Source organism: Haemaphysalis longicornis, unplaced genomic scaffold (genome assembly GCF_048455015.1).
Source record: "Haemaphysalis longicornis isolate Haplotype H1 unplaced genomic scaffold, Haemaphysalis longicornis Haplotype H1 scaffold_1, whole genome shotgun sequence".
NCBI lineage: Eukaryota > Metazoa > Arthropoda > Arachnida > Ixodida > Ixodidae > Haemaphysalis > Haemaphysalis longicornis.
The window spans coordinates 133,707,719-133,725,952 of record NW_027526203.1 but is presented as its reverse complement, the minus strand read 5'-3'; the positions used below and the strand labels follow the sequence as shown (position 1 = coordinate 133,725,952).

General features: G+C 45.2%; 1 protein-coding gene across 4 annotated transcripts in view; it reads left to right on the top strand.

Annotated features, from left to right (window-relative positions):
• LOC144180465 (metallophosphoesterase 1-like) overlaps window positions 1–18,234 on the top strand; it is a 71,509-nt gene that overhangs the window by 9,688 nt on the left and 43,587 nt on the right. For 3 of the 4 annotated variants that reach the window (XR_013324429.1, XM_077708809.1, XM_077708823.1), the window contains exons 2-4: window positions 1,961–2,087; window positions 5,767–5,834; window positions 8,848–9,057. Coding sequence is in view for 3 of the 4 variants with exons in the window: in XM_077708809.1 (XP_077564935.1) it covers window positions 5,797–5,834; window positions 8,848–9,057 (248 nt within the window). In the remaining variant the exon portion in view is untranslated. The remainder of the gene's footprint in view (window positions 1–1,960; window positions 2,088–5,766; window positions 5,835–8,847; window positions 9,058–18,234) is intronic. The other variant, XM_077708816.1, reaches the window with a different exon arrangement.

Genomic DNA, 18,234 nt, shown 5'->3' with positions numbered 1-18,234 from the left:
GCATTCAAGGACCCTGCTACAGGTTAACTGGGGAACTGTCCCGTTGGCTACCCTACATGTGTGGATAGGAATACAGGAATCTATAGGGAAAGAAAGGGCTGCAGTATATAGTAAAAGAGAAAGAAAATGGGAAAGAAAATAAAAAAAAATGACCGAGTGCTGCTCTTACACTTTGTCTTGCGTCTGCCGCTGTCCGCCGTAGCCCAGTTCAAAGCTGGTACGTTGAGTGCAACAAATGGCTCCCAGAACTGCAGTGGATGTGCGTGGACTTGCTTTGGGCTTTTAAAATTATGTCTATGGTGAACCATCTTATTTTTAAAGGCATCATTAACGACACATGAACATTCCTTCTCTTTATCTCTACAGTATCTTTCTCCCTCAGACAACTAGCTGAAGAATCTTTTGAACTCACGGTCTTCTTTTTAGGTATGGGCAAAACGTCTGTCACTGATTTAATCACGGATTTGATACCACCATGGCATATCTGCCGTGCATCTTGTGGTTGTTGTTCTATGACAGTCGAGAAAATCAAGAGTGCCAAGAGGTGTGATTTTGCAATATTGCTTGTTTCTGCAAGAAAAATACCAGTGTGTTGAATTTTAGTGTATTGTGCTGCGCACAGACCCAGCCTTCACACCCTTGGCGTTTTTGTTAAAAATCACTTTCTCAAAAATCAAATTTCTAACTCCATCATCTACAGAGACCCCCTGAGTGTTGTCAATCCATGGTTATCTAAGAATCCTAGTTTCTAGTGCCAATACAGTTGTGTACACATAGAAGCTCAAACTGACTGTGTACTGAGTTTCTGGCCACTCTGGGATGACCGGGAATGAGGTGGCGGATGAAAGGACCACCACTGGTGCTCTTAGAACACAGTGGAGCTTGGCTACACTTAGAACTTGGCTACACCTACCTCACCTTCAGATGGCAAGAGTAATGCAGGGAATGGACAGACAAAAAATTAAAGCTGTTCCACTCAATGTGCAAGCTGTTGGAAGTGCAGAACAGTGATTCGCCATGATGGGCTGTAGCGCCGTTATCCGCTCACTGCTGCCACTCAATGCATTTCATATTTCCCGCCTTCGCAGCGCTCGCGCGCCCCCTGCCTGAAACTGCGCCAACGGGGAACTGCACCAGCGCTTTCTATCGTAAAAACCAACCCAACAAGCGTTCCTAACTAAAATGAACCCGGGGTCTGCCAGTTATATACACAGATTTTGCTTGAAATGTACCTGCAGTTTTCTTTGCGCTAAACAACGGGGAGATGTATGACAAGCGCCAGTGGTTCACGAGGTGCGAACGGTTATGACTATTTATGCTGCGTGGTTTTCAAAGCCTAAGTGTGACCCCCTGACGACGGTACACCAGGCTGTACTTGGGTCCGTTATCTCACTGCGCCGCCTGATTCCGCCAGTCGCTTCGGCCATTAGCGAGCTACGACTACAAGGCGAGCCTATAAAGTGCTCCGACAAGCTGCATGCTATGAAACTTTGCTTCGAATGATACACAACCTAGGTTACAGATAGGCCACATTCACACAACACACTCGCGTCATCTCACAAACTCCACAACTATGCAGCAAATGCCTAGAGGGCATATCCATAACTCGCATACTAATTAAGTATCAGGCACTCCACTTGACATGATGTAAACGCTTCCCAGAACTTTATATCCACTGCATGCATGATACTTTTTAGATGACAATCCCATGTTCTTACTTGGTCGAGTTTTTAATTTTTTGACAGTGATCAAACTTTTACACTTCATCACACGTAGTCGCGAGTTGGCCCTGTGCACCAGCCGTGCTATTTATTTGTCTTTGAAACCATTTAATTCTATAACTGACTGGTTTTAGGCGTTGCCTTTGCACCGCTTTTAATAACTTTTAATCAATAACTTTTGCGCTGTGTTGTCTTTCCACCACAAAACTAACAGTCGTCATCATGTGATACACTTGCAGGGACCGTGCGACACCTGACGAGGACGAGCAGCTCCGTTGAGTCTGTGCCACCAACGGTGAAGCCGTTGTCCTGTGTTGAAAGGAGAAGTGCGTTGCTGCCAACCAGGCTTTCGGCATGGTGAGCCAGGTAATCAAACAAGGGGTATTTTGCCAGACTTGAAGGTTCTATCAAGTGCAACGATGAAAAAGCCGCTAAACTGTGCAAAAGCAGGCATCCTGTGTGCTCCTAAAAAGTGGCCATAATGGAAGCATTCACACATCCCCTGTACTTGTGAGCCAGTGTAGTACTAATAAACAAGCAGTGTGCGGATGTTTTGGTGAAACTGTAGGCCTGTCTCTCACTCTGTTGAGGGGTGTGCGCAAGAGTTAATGGCAAAACAACATGCAATCGCCAGATACCAGGGCAGCTGGCAAGTGCTGTGATTGCACGCTGTTTTCGGCTCGCACACAAATCACTAACAGTGGTTGTCTTACGTGGAGCGAGCTGTTAATATTGCTGACCAACATGTAGTTCTCGCCCAGTTAACGAGTTCAGTAGCCGCAATTTCTGTGGTACAGAAAAGAAAGACAGGCGACATAGCAGTGTGCAATCATTCAGGAAATACTTGCTCATCCGCGGGTAGGTTCCACGTAATTAATAAATTCTCTACCTGCAGGGAGCGACAGAAAACCATGATGGGTCAAAAAAATCTTGCAGTGCTGATCCAGCACGGGAAAAGGAGAACAGGTTGAAGTTCGCAGTTTACGAAACGCTCGCTCATTTCTCCTGCTGGAAATGTTTCACTAGACTCTCACCCTGGTATTCCGAGTCCTTCCTCCACTCAAGCTTCCAGTGGAGGAGGTCCTTGAAGTCGATTACCCCATTCTCCCCGCAGACGAGCGGAGGGAGCAAATGGAGTGGAGGAGGGGCTCGGAATACGGCCCTCAGTCACAAAAAGGATGACCTGATCAAGAGCAAATACTGCAGACAGACCAACAGTTGATATTGGGTGTCCGTCTTTGGTAAGTGCAGTCTGTTTGCAGCAGGTCGACGGAAAAATCATAGGCGCGTATGTCAAACATCTGGAATCCGTCAATAGTCCCCTGCCAGCGATGTTGGCCCTGCATTTTCTCGTCCACTCCAAGGGCGGTCATTGGTTCCCTTGCGCTGTTAAAAGAGAACATACGCTCATCTTCCGCATGCGAACACACACAAATGGTGACATCAAAAACCATTTACTTCACACAGTGCACGCTGCATGTCCCTTGTGCTCCCTGATCTAGGAGACGTGGCCATGTTGAGAATTTAAAAAAAAAAACTGTTTCCGGCGGAGAATTTGCAAAAAGAATTTGTGCTGTTGCCGACATGGCAGGTAATGCGCAACATCACAAAGCCTCACATGCTGCGTGTTTACACTTTTCGGCATCTATCAGTCAGGACAGTGGGAGCTTGAGCAGGTTGGAGTTACAGGGCTGACACGCAAAAACGTTTGTAAGTCACCAATGTCATTTGTCCCTTTTTGTGTGCTATCATCGCTTTGCACTGTTTGCAAGGTAACTTTAGGACGTGAATTACTCTCCTTAGGGAGCCGTCATAATCGCATGGCTGTATGTCAACGGCTGTAGCTATAGGTCGTGTCTCCTTGGAGTGATCATGTGTGATTCTTTGAGGTGTCTGCACGCTCTTTCTACCTGTGGTTTTGTAGACTACGACTGCAGGTGTCACGGTGGTCTCAATAAATTGGTAAAGTATGCAACATGGGCAGTTGCTCGCATGTATTGATGCAGGTGTTTGCTCAAGTCGCTACAGAGCACATGTGGTGTGGCCCCAGGATTGTGGGTTACTGAATCCAAGCCCTCATCACCTAGTTTCTGTATAGCTGCCCATGCTACGGGTCATTAGTGGTGCTCTGGGTTATTAGTGGCGCCCACTAGTTGCATCCTGGGTGAAGGTACAGAAACGATCTTGCGAATGAAGCCAAGTTTAACTCTATCGTTACCATGCCTATTCCAAATCGTTCAATTTGAACGATATCTTGGGAGCCCCTTGTCATAGCGTTCCAGGCATTTCTGGAACAAGTAAAATTATTTGGAGTTAGCTCAGAAAATGTCCTTTCGAAATCAGCTTTGTTTAAATCTTTGCAACAAAAACAGTATTTTTGACATGCGTTTGCATCACCTGGGTGTGGGTGGAATAGGGTCGTGGTCATCGCGCGTCAGTGCTGCCAAAGAAGAATGCGTGCCGCACGTAATTGCTGTGCGTCAGCGTTTGGTTTTTGTTATCGGCACGAATGGTGAATCAGAAGATGATTTTCAATCGTTAGGTTCGCACTCTGACAGTAATAATCGCAGAAATCGGCTGAAAATATCAAGCAGTGCTTGTGTGCAAACTTATTTTATGATTTTAGGCAGTTTTGTTGCCTTTGCGCTCATCGTTCTAAGTCATGTTGCAGTTCTACTAACCACAGGACCATTCACAAACAGTTCATGACAGTTTCGGTTTCATGTCTGCATGGCAAAATTCACATTTGGCACTTATACGCAGTTACCCAACTTCAAGCCTATCTGCCGTGGCGCCTTCAGCATCTGCTACTGATCCTTAAAAAAAGCATGCCGCTCCCGATTTCATCCCACCCCAACCCGAGTTCTGCAATAAGAACTTCTGATGCAAGTCAAAAAATTACGCCTAGTCGCCAGATATCGGTTCCAACGAGGAGAGCGCTTCGAACCAGCCTTGCACACCGCCAGCTGTTCGCCAGCCAGTTTCATTTCTGTACGAGGGTGTTTCCGGATGTACAGTGTTGCTCCTTAGTTGAACTGCCTATTTGGACGAGGTCTCCGTCAAGTATGGTATTGTTTCTTTTCGAAAATGTTAGGTGCCGCTGCATTGCAGGAGGCTCGTAGTGCTAAACTCTTTAATCCCGCAACAGCTGCTCGGTGAAAGCTTGCAGGGCACAATTGTAGCGCATTGCGCTTAATTCACTCAAACAGGGCTACAATAGCGGGTCAGAAGATGATAATAAGCCGCAAGTTTATGTTTTGAGAGATAACTGACAGTGAACAGTCAACAAGCACCAAACATTTTTAACTCCATGCAGATTTTTGAGCATCACATGCTTGTCCCGAATACTGTGCTGGCCATAAATGCAAAGTCAGTAATTGACAAATTGCTTTCATGTCACGTGGGTACAAATCGGTGCCTATGATAATATGAAACTGCCAGATTTCTTCCAGAAAACCACCCAAAATTGCACATCTTGAAATGTTGGTCGGGCACCACGCGTACTAACTTTTTTTTTTTTTTTTTTTTTTGTATCTGACAAACTGTTCCACGCAAGTCAACATTTTTTCTCGGACGTGTTTTTGAAATGTTTCCCTGCAAAATTTATACTCGAAAATTTTTCTGCTATCGGTGGTTTGTTAACACAATTCCTTTTTTATCATGTTTTGTGACAAACTTGACAAAAGTTTTGAATTTGTTTTCTTTTTTTGCAACTATGATGTATGAAAACATTTTAAAAACTCGTGTTGTTGGAAAGGGCTTTAAATCATTTGCATGTTATGTTGCTGCAATTAGTGCCGAACCGATATGTTTAGCAGAAAAATAAAGTTTTCTTAGACTCCACACTGGCTCCCCCCGTAACCCAGCTGCAGCTTCGGCACAAAAAGTGCCTCTCGGGTTGTGGTCAATCAATTGCACTAACCCCCGAATTTGGCCTGAACGTTTACTTGTGAGCCAGTTCACATGTGGTTTGCCAAACGAGCAGCAGGGTACAGTAGCGCTGAGTGCAGCCCTTGCGGGTCCCCTCTCCCTTCTCGCGATGCAGGGACGGGAGGAGTGTTCGCCCTGAAGAGGCATGGACAAGTCAACCCCCAGGAGGGACATTGCTCGCAGGTGGGGCCCTGCTGCGCACTGTGTGCCTCTGCGCTGAGTGGCTGGCATGCGCACGAGGCTGCCACGCCCACTCTGAACGTCCCACTCTGAACGGTAGTTAGGCAGAGACAGTAACTTCATGATATGCGCACCAAGTGTTACCATGTGAACTGTGCAAATACTTACTCTAATTCTCTTGTGGAAACAAAGCTCTTTCGATTTTCAGCACGGCCATCCCTTTATGACGAGCAAACATGATGGATTCGCAGTGTTATACATTGCGTGAAGGATGTGGTTGTTTACATTTCATAGGATGCCCTTGTGTGGAAGATGAGTATAAATGGTATTTTTACCATGATGCCAAAAGATGACCAGCATCTCACTTTGTTGGTGGTGAACCTTTGGTGGATCCAAGGTTTCCGCCATACACGCCAGTTATTTTCCCACCGACCTACCCCACAGCTGCTGCACACTGCCAGTCTGTTTGCTGTTTAGTATCAGGTAATTGTGTTCTTGCCTTGGAATCTTGTGAGCCATTGCAAGCTGGGGAAATGCGAGGCCTTTTTCTTCGGGCACCAGTGTCGCCCTATTTTGTCATGCACAATGGACATTTTCTCAAGCCATTGTGACTTTCTGTCACTCCATGCAGCTGAAAACTCTCTGATGAAGATAAAACCTGCGTGTCGCTGAGCATGTATTTTGTTTGCGATTGGGAACCGCTAGCTCAGCTGCCGTTTTCTTTCTTTTTTGTGCTCTAATTATAGATACACTGGATCAGCACTGCAAAGATTTTTTGGGCCTGTTGAATTTTTTTATCCCTCGCTGTGGCTACAGAATTTAATAGAAGGAGAACTACGTATTGGTTGATCAGCAGTATCGACACCTTACTCCCACCAAGTCACTGGTGAAAGTGATTTATGTGAAAGAGGAAGACAGCATTCGAACAATGCGCTTCTCACCTATGCTGGCATCTATTGATTGCATTTTGTTTTGCCTATGGAGTAGGAGGAGGAGGAGAAGGAAAACTTTGTTCGGCTGAACAGCCCATTGCCTTTGCCCTTTCGGTCAGCCATAGCTGCCCATTTGGGTCAGAGCTGGAAAGTTCACTCTCCCACTGCTCATAGGTAGGACTTGGAATTGGATCAAGTCTGGGTTATTTGAGCGCTCCTAGACCATGCGACAGAGAATAGCGCGTAGGTCGCAGTGTCAGCACAGGGGGCATCGAGTGTGGGGTGGGTGGCGTGTAGTTTCGCGGGGTGTGGGATTGTGTTTGTTTGGAGTTGACGGAGGGTGACATCTTGTTCTTTTGACAGCGGGTCAACTCTTAGCAGGTAAGTGTGCCGGGATAGCCTGTAGTGCTGCATAATGTCGCTGAAAGCAGTGAGAGGGTGATCTGCCCGGTCGCCATCCTCCAGCAGTCCCTAGTTTGCAAGACCTTGGGCATACGCATGGGCTGCTTGATTGCCACGGAGTAATGAATCGTCAGGCGTCCAAATTATTGATACATTTCTTTTGGGGGGATTCTGGGCTAGAACCTGCATTGCTCTTTTGAATATTCTTCCCCCATGTACGTACGCCACGCCACTGTAGAGTCGGGGATGATGGTACTGGCTGGAGTCTGTGTTATGGCTAACGCGACCGCAATCTCTTCCGCTTAGAAGGTACTGCCCTGCATTAGACTGATGCTCGTGATGAGGGCAGGGGGGGTTGCGGATATAACCAAGACACTGGTAGTCATAACGAAGAATCAGCCTTTGTTCTCCACTTCTGGGAAATGTTTATATACCGGAAAATGCCAAGCAAGCACTCCTCCTCGACGTGGCCTTTTTTGGAACTGCCCCATTGTTCAATCTGGCGGCATGGAAATGTTAACTCCCCAGAAAAAGCAAAAAATAATGCAGTGCGTTGGAGAGAAACATTTTTTAATGAAGACTAAGAAGACCACGACGCCCCTCTTGGCGCAACAAGTGTTAGCAATTTGCACGGTGTTCTTGCCAACCATGTTGTTGGTACTGTTAGCCAGAGAATCCATTCTAACCATCGTCTGGTCCATTTTGGAGATGTTGAACAAGCTGCACCCGTGGCGTGTTCAGAGGGCATTCATGGTGGAGTGAAAGGCCTTTAATGATCTGTATATGAATGCATGTCATGAACCACCGTTGTCACGAAGAAGCACATTCAGTACTGTCAGACGACGTACCGTGATGCTCCCATGCAGTAACACTGACTAAGCCTTCTATGACAGCGATTGCGCAAAACATACAAGGACAAGGAAGAAAAAACAAAGACGAGCACACACTAGCAACTGAATTTTATTGGTGAATTTTGACTTTCGCCTTGCAGTCAGTGTATTCTACTTGCTAAATATACGCTTTTTCTGCCTGCATAGTATGTGATGTGTTGCTTGAGCAATAGCTTTGGTGCAGCCTTTCCTGCATCAAATGTGCGGGCAATACGCAAGGATTTTTTTTTCTTTTCCGTCGGGCTGAAAGGGGAGCTGCAGATTGTATGCAGGGGTGGGTTATACACACGAAAATACGGTATCTCTGCACAATGAGGATTGAGTGTTAGTCGGCATATGGTATGCTAATAATATTGTGTGTTGTGAGTGATTTTTTATTACTGTTTTACTGTTACAACTATTGCTATTAATACTTGGCTGAACAGCAGGAAAAACAAAATCCCTGAGTAGGAGTATTCTCATATATTTTGCAGTTTCTAGAAAAGAATCTGTTCGAGCGGATTTCAGTACATTCCATGGGTTTGTGAAGGAGTAAGTTAAATGTGCTGCAATGTAAATCTGCACTCTGGTGTCGGCATTTTAGTTTTGTTTTTGGGGAGAATTTCACCGGTTGCTTTTGATAACTTGCTCACTGCAAAGCACCGAACTCAATAAAATGAGGAGCATTAAAAAAAATAATGCACCTAAAAAAAAGAGCAAGAAGATACTGTTTCTGCACTTGGCCGTCAAAGGGGAGGTGCTTGCCCGAGCGATGGCAGCTATCTGAGCGGGTAACACCCTGCCCTCCCTCAGGCGCCGGTGCCGGGCCGCCCTATGCCTGCTGGTGGGCTATGTTCTGGTCGTGGAGTGGGCCGTGTACCTGGTTGGGCCCTGGTGGCGGTGGCCACCCTCTGGCCGGGATGCGGCCACCCGCCTTCTTCTGGTGGCCGACCCCCAGCTGCTGGGCCACCTGCACACGGCCTGGGGCCCCCTGGGGGCCCTCGAGCGCTGGGATGCCGACCGGTCAGTGGGCCTGCCTCCTCCTCTCGCTGCCGCTGCTGCGGGCTGTCCCCCCAAACGCACGACCGAAGGGGTTGTTCCTATATTTCAAGCATCGGAGTGTTTGCTTTATGGGGCTCGTATCAAATGGCACTACTCGAGAACGGTGCATAGCTTTCACGTACATATTTCCAAGTTAAAAAATATGAATACGCTCAGTTAAACCTTGTTGTAAAATGAATCTGGTGTCAGCCACGAGCAGCGCTCCACCAAAAAGACACACAGAGTGCGTGGAGCACCGTTCATTCGCTAAGCATTAGAGCGAGGCACCAGTTCGTGTCGTCTCGCTCTGTGAGCCCGGGGGGGGGGAGGTCATGCGGGTCATGCGGGGGGGGCATTCCCTAGGGGAATGCTGCTGCTGCTGCTTCCCCTGCACCTGCACTGGTGGTGCTGGGCCACAGCTTCGGCTGCTGCCTCATGGCTGGTACAAAAGGAAGCGCTCTTCTCCGCACCAGCAACATCCACCTTGGCCGCCCACTTTTTTCTTCTAAGTGGCAGGCAGCTTTGCAATAACATGCATACATACATACACACATACATACGCACAGATACATACATACATGCACACACACACACTCACACGCACATGTACACACACACCTACCTTTATTTCTTGAACAATTTCACTACATTTCGTGCAGACACCAGACTCAGGATGCTCGCTTAAGGGTTCCAATGCAAGAGGAACTCTTTTGCGAAAAAAAAAAAAAAAAAAAAATCAAACACCATATGCACATAACTGTACAATGATGCATATTTGCATTCATGAAAGTTCACAAAATCTCCGCTTTTTCAAGTTCACACACATATTGATGGAGTTACGGACAATAATTGTATGAGGCAGTTATTTTCAAAGAAACTAATCAAAGAAATGAAACTAATGAAGGGACAGAAAGGAGCTGTTCAAAATAAATCACTGCTTCTGCCAGATAACACACTGTCAGTGACACGCCATTACTTCAAATAATTTAGCATTGTTTACTTTGAGATTATTAATTGAGGACAGCCTTATTAATTGAGGACAGCTTTTCTATGTCCTTGGGCAACTGATTAAAATAAAAAGGAACTTATTATCGGCATCGTTTACCATAGTTTGTGTGTATTCTAGACAATTCCTAACGGTCTGTTTTGTGTAGCACTTCAGGATTTCTTACTACTTTTTATAGCGGGTATAAAAGAAGTTTCCCAGTAGTACAACTTGATTATGCAGATTTGTAAAAGAATTCACGCCGGCAGTGTATGTTTTGCCCCTTTGCTCAGTGTTTCGAGGCCAGTACCGTATAGTATGGTATATTAGGTACTCGATCAAATGACTTGTCAATTCTGTGTATTCTGGTTTGTGGGTTTGTTTGCGCCTGTAAGCTTCCATTAGAATGGCCCAGTTTTTTTTTTTACTTTGCTTGCATGCCCCATAATCCTGGAAATCAAAACCAAGTTCATATGAACTTTCTCTGTAATGCTGTAACAGTGCTCGTTCCCCCTTCCCCCCAGATTTCGTTTCTTTCCCACCTTGGTCGCTATTATCGGGGTCTTTCACACCACTCACCACGTCGTCTTGTCGTTTCTTGTTTTTTTTTTTTCCTGCCTCCTTTCCTTCATACTGTCATTTGTTTCAATTCCACAGCCAGCTGGTTTGTTTCGTTTTGCAGCTCTTCCGGCTTTTTTTCCTCGGTTGATCCCAAGGAAGCATCACCCAACGTAACTTGGCTGTGCTTGTTTTGTTTGTCAGTGTGCATGAGGTTCATTTTTATTTTTCCCCACTGTTCAGGATGCTTGAAAACAAATGCCACTGGCACTTTGTGATGAGATCAAAATAACCGTGTCTGCAGTCACTGCTTCTGTTTTAATAAATAACGGACATGCTAGTGCCTCAGCCATGGCATCTGCATCCTTTTCACCCTCTCACTGCGCTTGGCCCCCTTCTCAACACGCTAGCAGGGTGCACGGCTGGTCGGCCAGAGAATGGCTTCAGAGGGCACGCAATGTGGGAGTAGTTTTTTTTTTAAGACGATAGCCTTTCTTTCAATTTCAATTTATTTTCCAGAAACACTAGATGGTACCCCAGCTAAGAGCTGCTGCAGTAGCTTGACGTAGGCCAGGGAACCGTTAGAAGGCGCAGCGAACTGCACATGAAGCAACGCGTAGTCTTGAAAAAGATACGAAGTTGTTGGACAGCACAATATTTGAAATAGTTGCAGCAGCTGAAGTATACGTATTGCAGAATCACACTAGTGTGCATTTCAAGGATAGATAAAAAATAATACAATACATCATAACACATTAAACAACATAATAAAAAGGAGAAAAAAATAGAGATTGCTTTTACCACTTACTGAAAGCCTAACATATGTTACATGACAATATTACGAGTAAAGAAAAAAGGTGGAATGAACAGATTTGAGTACTGGAGAGTTTTGTGTAGTTCGCAGATATACAGCACTAAATGTGATTAGAGAAATAGCGAAAACTGCTTTGAGTTTCGTTGCTGAAGTCGCTAAACAAAAATTCTATTGCGGCAATTGTGCTTAATGCACTTTGATGGAATGCGCTGGGCAATTCTCCTGCTTTCCCACTTCAGAAACGTGACCTATTGTTCCACGTGTTGGGTTCTGCAGTAGAGTTGGTGCAATATTTTGGCTTCTTGCCTCTCTCTGTATGGCCCATTCGCTGCAGTGCACAGACGTTTGTGTCAATGGGAAGCATTTTTAAATACATCCTAATGGCCACTGTAAAAATTGTAAACCGTCATAACCTACGACATTCATAAGACGCCACTCCGGACTTGCTTTTGAGCAACGCAGTTCGACTATGTAAGCGCACCTGTAACCTGTCAAGGCGGATCACCCGTATTTATGAGCCAAATCAGCAAGTAGCGTAGAACAGTTGAGTGAGTTGGAATGTGCCCAGGAAGGCCAGCGTGAACGAAACATCAGACAAAAAGAGTCAGGTGTTGGGACAGCGCAGTGCGTGTGTCATCCCCCCCATTTCTTTTCCAGTGTTTGTTTCGTTTGCACTGGCCATCATGCACAACTGTTGCTCATGGTGGTGTCACCAAAAAATGAGAAGCAGTGGCGTATAGCTTGTTCGCGGCGGGGCAAACGCGTGCACCAGCAGGGTGGGCTCCTTGCAGCGGCCTCAGGCAGGAACTAGGCTTCTCGCGAAGGCCGTACAAACGCGCGCACTGCTGCTCTAGCACAGCTGCGTTCCAAGTTCAGAAGTGACAAAAGGTTCCAGTGGATGGCTCGAGCAGTGGAATGCAGGAAAATAGAATTGGCTTTAGCAAACCTCTCTATTTATCGTGGGAGGGCCGAAAGGGAGGGTAGAAGCATGAGAGGTGGTTGGGGAGAGGAGAGGGGCATTTATGTGGCAGGGGCGGCAGGAGACAATTGTCTTTTGTGGACATTTGCAGCGAAGTGAGCAGATGCGTGCCCAGAGTTTTTTTAACGAAATTTTGGTTTTAAGTTAGCTGTTCACAAATTATGCGAAGACGCAGGTTGTGGGGTAAGTATGGCAGCTTAAATAAGTTCTTGCCAAACATGCCGTGCCAGAAGTGGGTATTTTCTCACACCACTAGTATTTTACGTTTTTGGATCATCCTGAGAGAGCCGTATAATAAACTAATACTCAATCCTTGTAGTTCGTAGATTCAGGCTGCCTTTGAATGATCAGCTAAACTAAAAGCAAGAGTCTACCTATTTAGGTTTCTTGTGTTTTTGTAGTGCTCCTAGGTGTGCATTTCAGGAGGAATTGTAAGTCTTGGTTTTTGTGTTGGTGACTGCAAGGTACTCGCTTCCATTCAACACAACCGGCTGTGCCCGTCACAGTGGAGGGTAGTGGGCTGAGTGGCCGGGCACTGGGGCTTGGCTGAGAGAAGTGTAGGAAAGCATCTTTGAAGGGCTCCTTCCTGGCATTGTACTTTTATAGCTCGAAATTCGCTTATAGTAGATATTGTTACCAATTGCAAGTGTTTGGGGCTTACTCTTTTATTTACCAGGCCTTGGGCGGGCGCATCTGTCAGTACTCTCCACTAGGCTTTTTCCTTGCTCCGGGGTAGCACTTTGAAAAGTGTTCTTGTAGAGACTTTTTCTTTTCAAAGCTGTGTGCACAATCTAAAGTGTTAGAATGCTTTTCCTTGTAATCGTTTTGCCACTTTCTTATCGCTTAAAGCACCTCTTTCACCTATGTTTGGCACTGCAAACTTGGTACACCACAGACCTGTTTCCTGTGGGATTCTGAGGATCTGTTGTAACAAGCATAGGCAGTACAGTTGAACTCCTTTATAAGAGCATTTTCTGTCTTTTTTATGAGAGGTCTCTCATAAGCACGGTACCATGTTTTGACTTACAGGTCAACCCCTAGTTTAATGTGGGCACCATATCACATCACATCACTTTATTTCTTTAAAGACCCCTCGAGGGGATATTACATAAGGGGTGGGTTGACTATATAATTTTTTATTTGCCACAAGTTTTTCATTGTGAAAGATGAGTAGACAACTCGTGCAAAAGTGTTGATGGGCAGGAAATGGTGACTACGTCGTGAGGAAGGTCATTCCAGTCGTTTGTAGTCCGTAGAAAGAAAGACGTTGAAAAAGTGGTTGTTTTAATACGTGGTCGGGCGACTTGAAGTGGATGACTAGTGCGGTGAGATATGCGGACTGGTGGAATAATATAGGGATGACGGAGGGGGCTGTGAAAGAATTTGTGAAAAAGGCAGAGGCTGGAAATACGGCGGTGGACGTCAAGGTTCAAAAGAGCAGATTCTTTTTTGAGCGATGATACAGTGGTATTATACGAATACGAAGAATGAATAAACCTAATAGCACGGTTTTGAACCACCTCGAGTGAGTCGATTAGACATGCTTGGTGTGGGCTCCAGATTGCGGACGCGTATTATAATTTAGATCGGATAAGAGACTTGTATGCCTGCAGTTTCACATTCTTTGGGGCGTGCTGAAGGTGACGTTTCAGAAAACCTTGAGATTTGTTTGCAGATGATATAACGTCAGTAATGTGCATGCACCAGTTAAGATCGTTGCATAGAATGACACCGAGGTACTTATATGAATGCACTTGTTCGAGGGCTACGTTATCAGTTACGTAAGGGAACAGAAAAGGGTTGTGGCGGCGGTGAAATAAGACTGTGTTGCATTTGTTAGGATTAAGTTTTATTAGCCAGCGGTCTTGTACGTGGTTAAGGTCATCTTGGATTGCGGCTTGATCAGTGGGGTTAGTGATTGAGCGGTAGATTACACAGTCGTCGGCAAACAAACGGATTCTGGAGGAGACATGCGAATCTAGGTCGTTAATATAAATTAAGAAAAGGAGGGGCCCGAGAATGGAGCCTTGTGGAACACCTGATGTTACTGGAAGGGGACTAGAGTGCACTGCATCGAGGGAAACAAATTGGGAGCGGTTAGTTAGAAATTCTTCAATCTAGGCTAGAATGTCAGGATGTAAGTTAAGATCTAAGTTTTATTAGCAGTCGCTTATGAGGTACCCTGTCGAACGCTTTCGAAAAATCCAAAAATATTGTGTCAGTCTGCTGGTTAGTATCAAGACTTCTGTGCAAATCCTGGACAAAAAGGGGTAATTGGGTTTTGCAAGAGTAACCTTTACGGAACCCATGCTGAGCAGGATGGAAGAAGTTGTTCGCGTCAAGAAAGTTAATGATTTGGGAGTAGATGACGTGTTCCATGATTTTGCAGGGTACACTTGTTAGAGAGATGGGGTGATAATTTAGGGGGCTGTCTTTGTTACCTGATTTAAAAACTGGAGTGACCTTCCCCACCTTCCAGTCCTCCAGTAAGTGTCCTGTGGGAAGTGACTGAGAATATTAGCGACAAAATCATTGAAGAAATAGATTTGGAGTTTTTTAGAATTTTAGTATTGATGTCATCCGCACCTGCTGAAGAAGGCAGTTTCATTTTATCGATAACAGACAATATACCGGCTGGGATAAATGTTATAGACAGCATACAAGGCAGACTACTATTTGGTAACACAGGGAATGCTAGTGGCTTTCTTCGATAAAAACAGATGTAAAGGCAGTATTGAACAATTGAGTGCTATCGGCATCACTTATATCATCGCCGGCTTCGTTTTTCAATCTAAAAGTGTGGGTTTCCTGCGGATTAATAATTTGCCAAAACTTTCTGGGGTTGTTGGTTTGAATCTTGGGTAAGTCTGTGTGATAAAACGAGTGCTTTGCGCTGCGTATAGCAAGCAAATATACTTTTTCAGCTGCATAGTATTTATCCCAATTGTGAGCACTCGGTTTTACCTTGGCAGTTCGAAATAACCGTTTTTTTCTTATTTTCTAGTTTTTTCAACGTTTTTGTGAACCAGGGTTTCTGGCAAGATGAGCGAAATAATATTGTTGGTATAAACTCTCTTGTTAATTCCCCTAATTTGTTTTTAAAAATCAATTAGTTGGCTTCCACTGATCTGGCCCAGAAGCCCACTTCAAACAAAGCCCAGGAAAAATCTTTGGAGTTCGTTATTTATTGCCTCGTAATTGTCCTTTCGTACAAGCTGATAGTCTTAGGATAAAGCTGGCAGGACAAATGGTTGAAATTAAAGATCGAGTGTATGACCTCGTGATCGCTGATTTCGCGAAGGTATGTAAGTGAAGATAAACTTTCAGGATGTGTTGTTAGTATCAAGTCCAGTATCGCGGAGTAGTTAGTCACTCGGGTTGGCTCCAAAACCAACTGTAAGAGATTAAAATTTAAGCACACATTGATGAATTCTTTTGTTTCAGTACTGCTCCCTGCCAAAGCTACTTGGTCTCACCAGTCAATATCGGGATAGTTAAAATCACTGAAGAGTAGGACACGCGCATTGGGGTTGTTCAGTGTGTTGTTAAGTTTCTGTGGAAAGTCTGGGCTGCTTTGTGGGGGCTGATAGCACACTCCAAGCATCAGTGTTAGTGGCGTAGAGCGATAATTAGCCATAGGATTTCTAAGTCAGACGTAATGTCAACCACTGAGCACGATAGTAACTTGCTAGTGGCGATTAGAGATTAGAACACCTCCCCCTCGGGCGCCTTTACAATCGTTTCGAAAAATGTCGAAGTTCGGGAGATCAGCCAGGATTTCGTTGTCTGTGACTTCGCTTGACAGCCACGTTTCCGTTAGCACGAGTATAGTATTGCAGCTGGATGACGAAACGAGATTACAGATTTGCTCGCGCTTTGAAAGAAAACTGCGTGCGTTAGTGTAGATTACGGACATAGATATACTTGGTCGTGTGTTACTGCAGGGACAGTGTGACGGTTGCCGATGCTGTTTGAATTGCTACGTGATTTCTTTGATGGTTTGTGACCCTTTGTTGAAGGCATACTGCTTTTGAACCAAGGAACAATGCTTTGTAGGGGCATGAAAAAGCGGCGGACTTGCTTCTAGTGAAGGCAATAAGGTGGTTTTGTGCATTTTGAACTGAATGAGAAAAATCCTGCCCAATTGCGCAAGTTGTGCCTTTTAGTTTTTTACCGTTAGAAAGTACTGCTTCTTTGGTTTTGCAAGATGCGAATTTCACTATTATCGGACGGTGCAGGCTAGGTTTGTAACGACCGAGTCGATGCGCGCGTTCCACTTCATTTGGGTCAATTTTAACGCTTAGGTGCTCGCTGCAGAGGTTAATAATCAGTTGTTCCGACTCGGAGAAAGTTTCAGCAGGGTTAGTATCTGAAAGGCCATAGAATATAAGGTTGTTACGGCGCGAGCGATTTTCAGCATCATCAAACCGGGTCTCCAAAGTTTCAGTTTGACGAGTGGTGGCAGATGTACTGGTCTCTAACGTCGCTAGTTGGGTTTGAAAGGTTGAAAGGCTTTGGTGGTGTTTTTCCAACTGTGTTATTCTATCACTCAGGTCACTAGTTTTCTCCATAGTATTTAGTTGCGCTTTGATGCTTTGCACGTACCTCAGAGAGTAGCGCCGACTGTCCAGCAGATATTTTTTGTAGCTCAGTAAGAATAACAGAGTCAGAAGGCCCTGGATTGGTTTCAATGTCACCACACAGTAATATCAATAAAGAGTGTATGGCGCCAATGCATTCAAAAGTCAAGTTTACACAGCACTGTGGGTTCGGCAGCTGGACCAAACAGTAATTGCTTGTTTTTTTTAGAAAATAGAGAGCATTGTCTACACACCTGCATTGCGAACAAGAGCGGGTTAGTTGACTGTTCCATGGCGCAGCCACCGAGCCCACCATGACTAAATGATATGACTAAAATAAGCTCAAAAGAACACTACAGCATGTTGCAAGAGGTTCATTCTAATTTATGTTTTGCCCCAGAATTTACGAAATAGTTCTGAATCTTTGCTTCATGACATGACTATATTTACACTGTTTTTTTACAACAGCTTTTAAAAGCTTTCTTTTCTTTCACTGTCTGCGGAAGATGAAGAATCGTAGATGTCCAGTTCAGAAGCTCGATGAATAGACAGTCCACAGCTTGTTCCACTGTGTGCTCTGGCTATTCATCACGCTTGCAGGACTCAACATCTTCTATGCTTCTTGGTTGGGAGCTACGGAATTTGGAGAGCCCACTGCACACTCCTGATGGCTTGCGCAGACTCCCGCATGCGTGGTCGCACTCGTACGCATGGCGGCAAGCTTTAACCACTTCTGTACTTTGCATTTTTATTGGCAGGGCTTCCCGGCATCGTTTCATAGCTGACTGAATTTGTGTGTTTGCTGAACTTATAATAAATAGCAACTGCACACGTCTGTTGCGTCCTTTCTTTCCACAACAGATGAGTATGCAGTTAGTGACTGGTGGCACTGCATCTGAAGTTAAAATGTATGTTACAAGCGCAATTGTTGGCCAAAATTCAAGGATAACTCGTCCTTAATAACCAGCTGTCGTCTACATCCGATGTTTGTTATAAAAGAGGTCAAAGTAATGGGAAAGATGGGGCGGCCCACCATGTGGCTGAACAGTGTCTCTTACATCCATGCCTCTTATAACTAGGTTCAACTGTATTATTTGGCAATGATTATTTGCTGCAGGGTCTGTTGGAAAGCGAGAATCTGTGCATAGCAGCACTCTGGCATGTGCATTTGGATGTGGCTCTCCTGCAGAGCTTTGTTCGTCACAGTAAGCACTCTGTTGCTGCTGCTGTGCCTCCCCAGCCC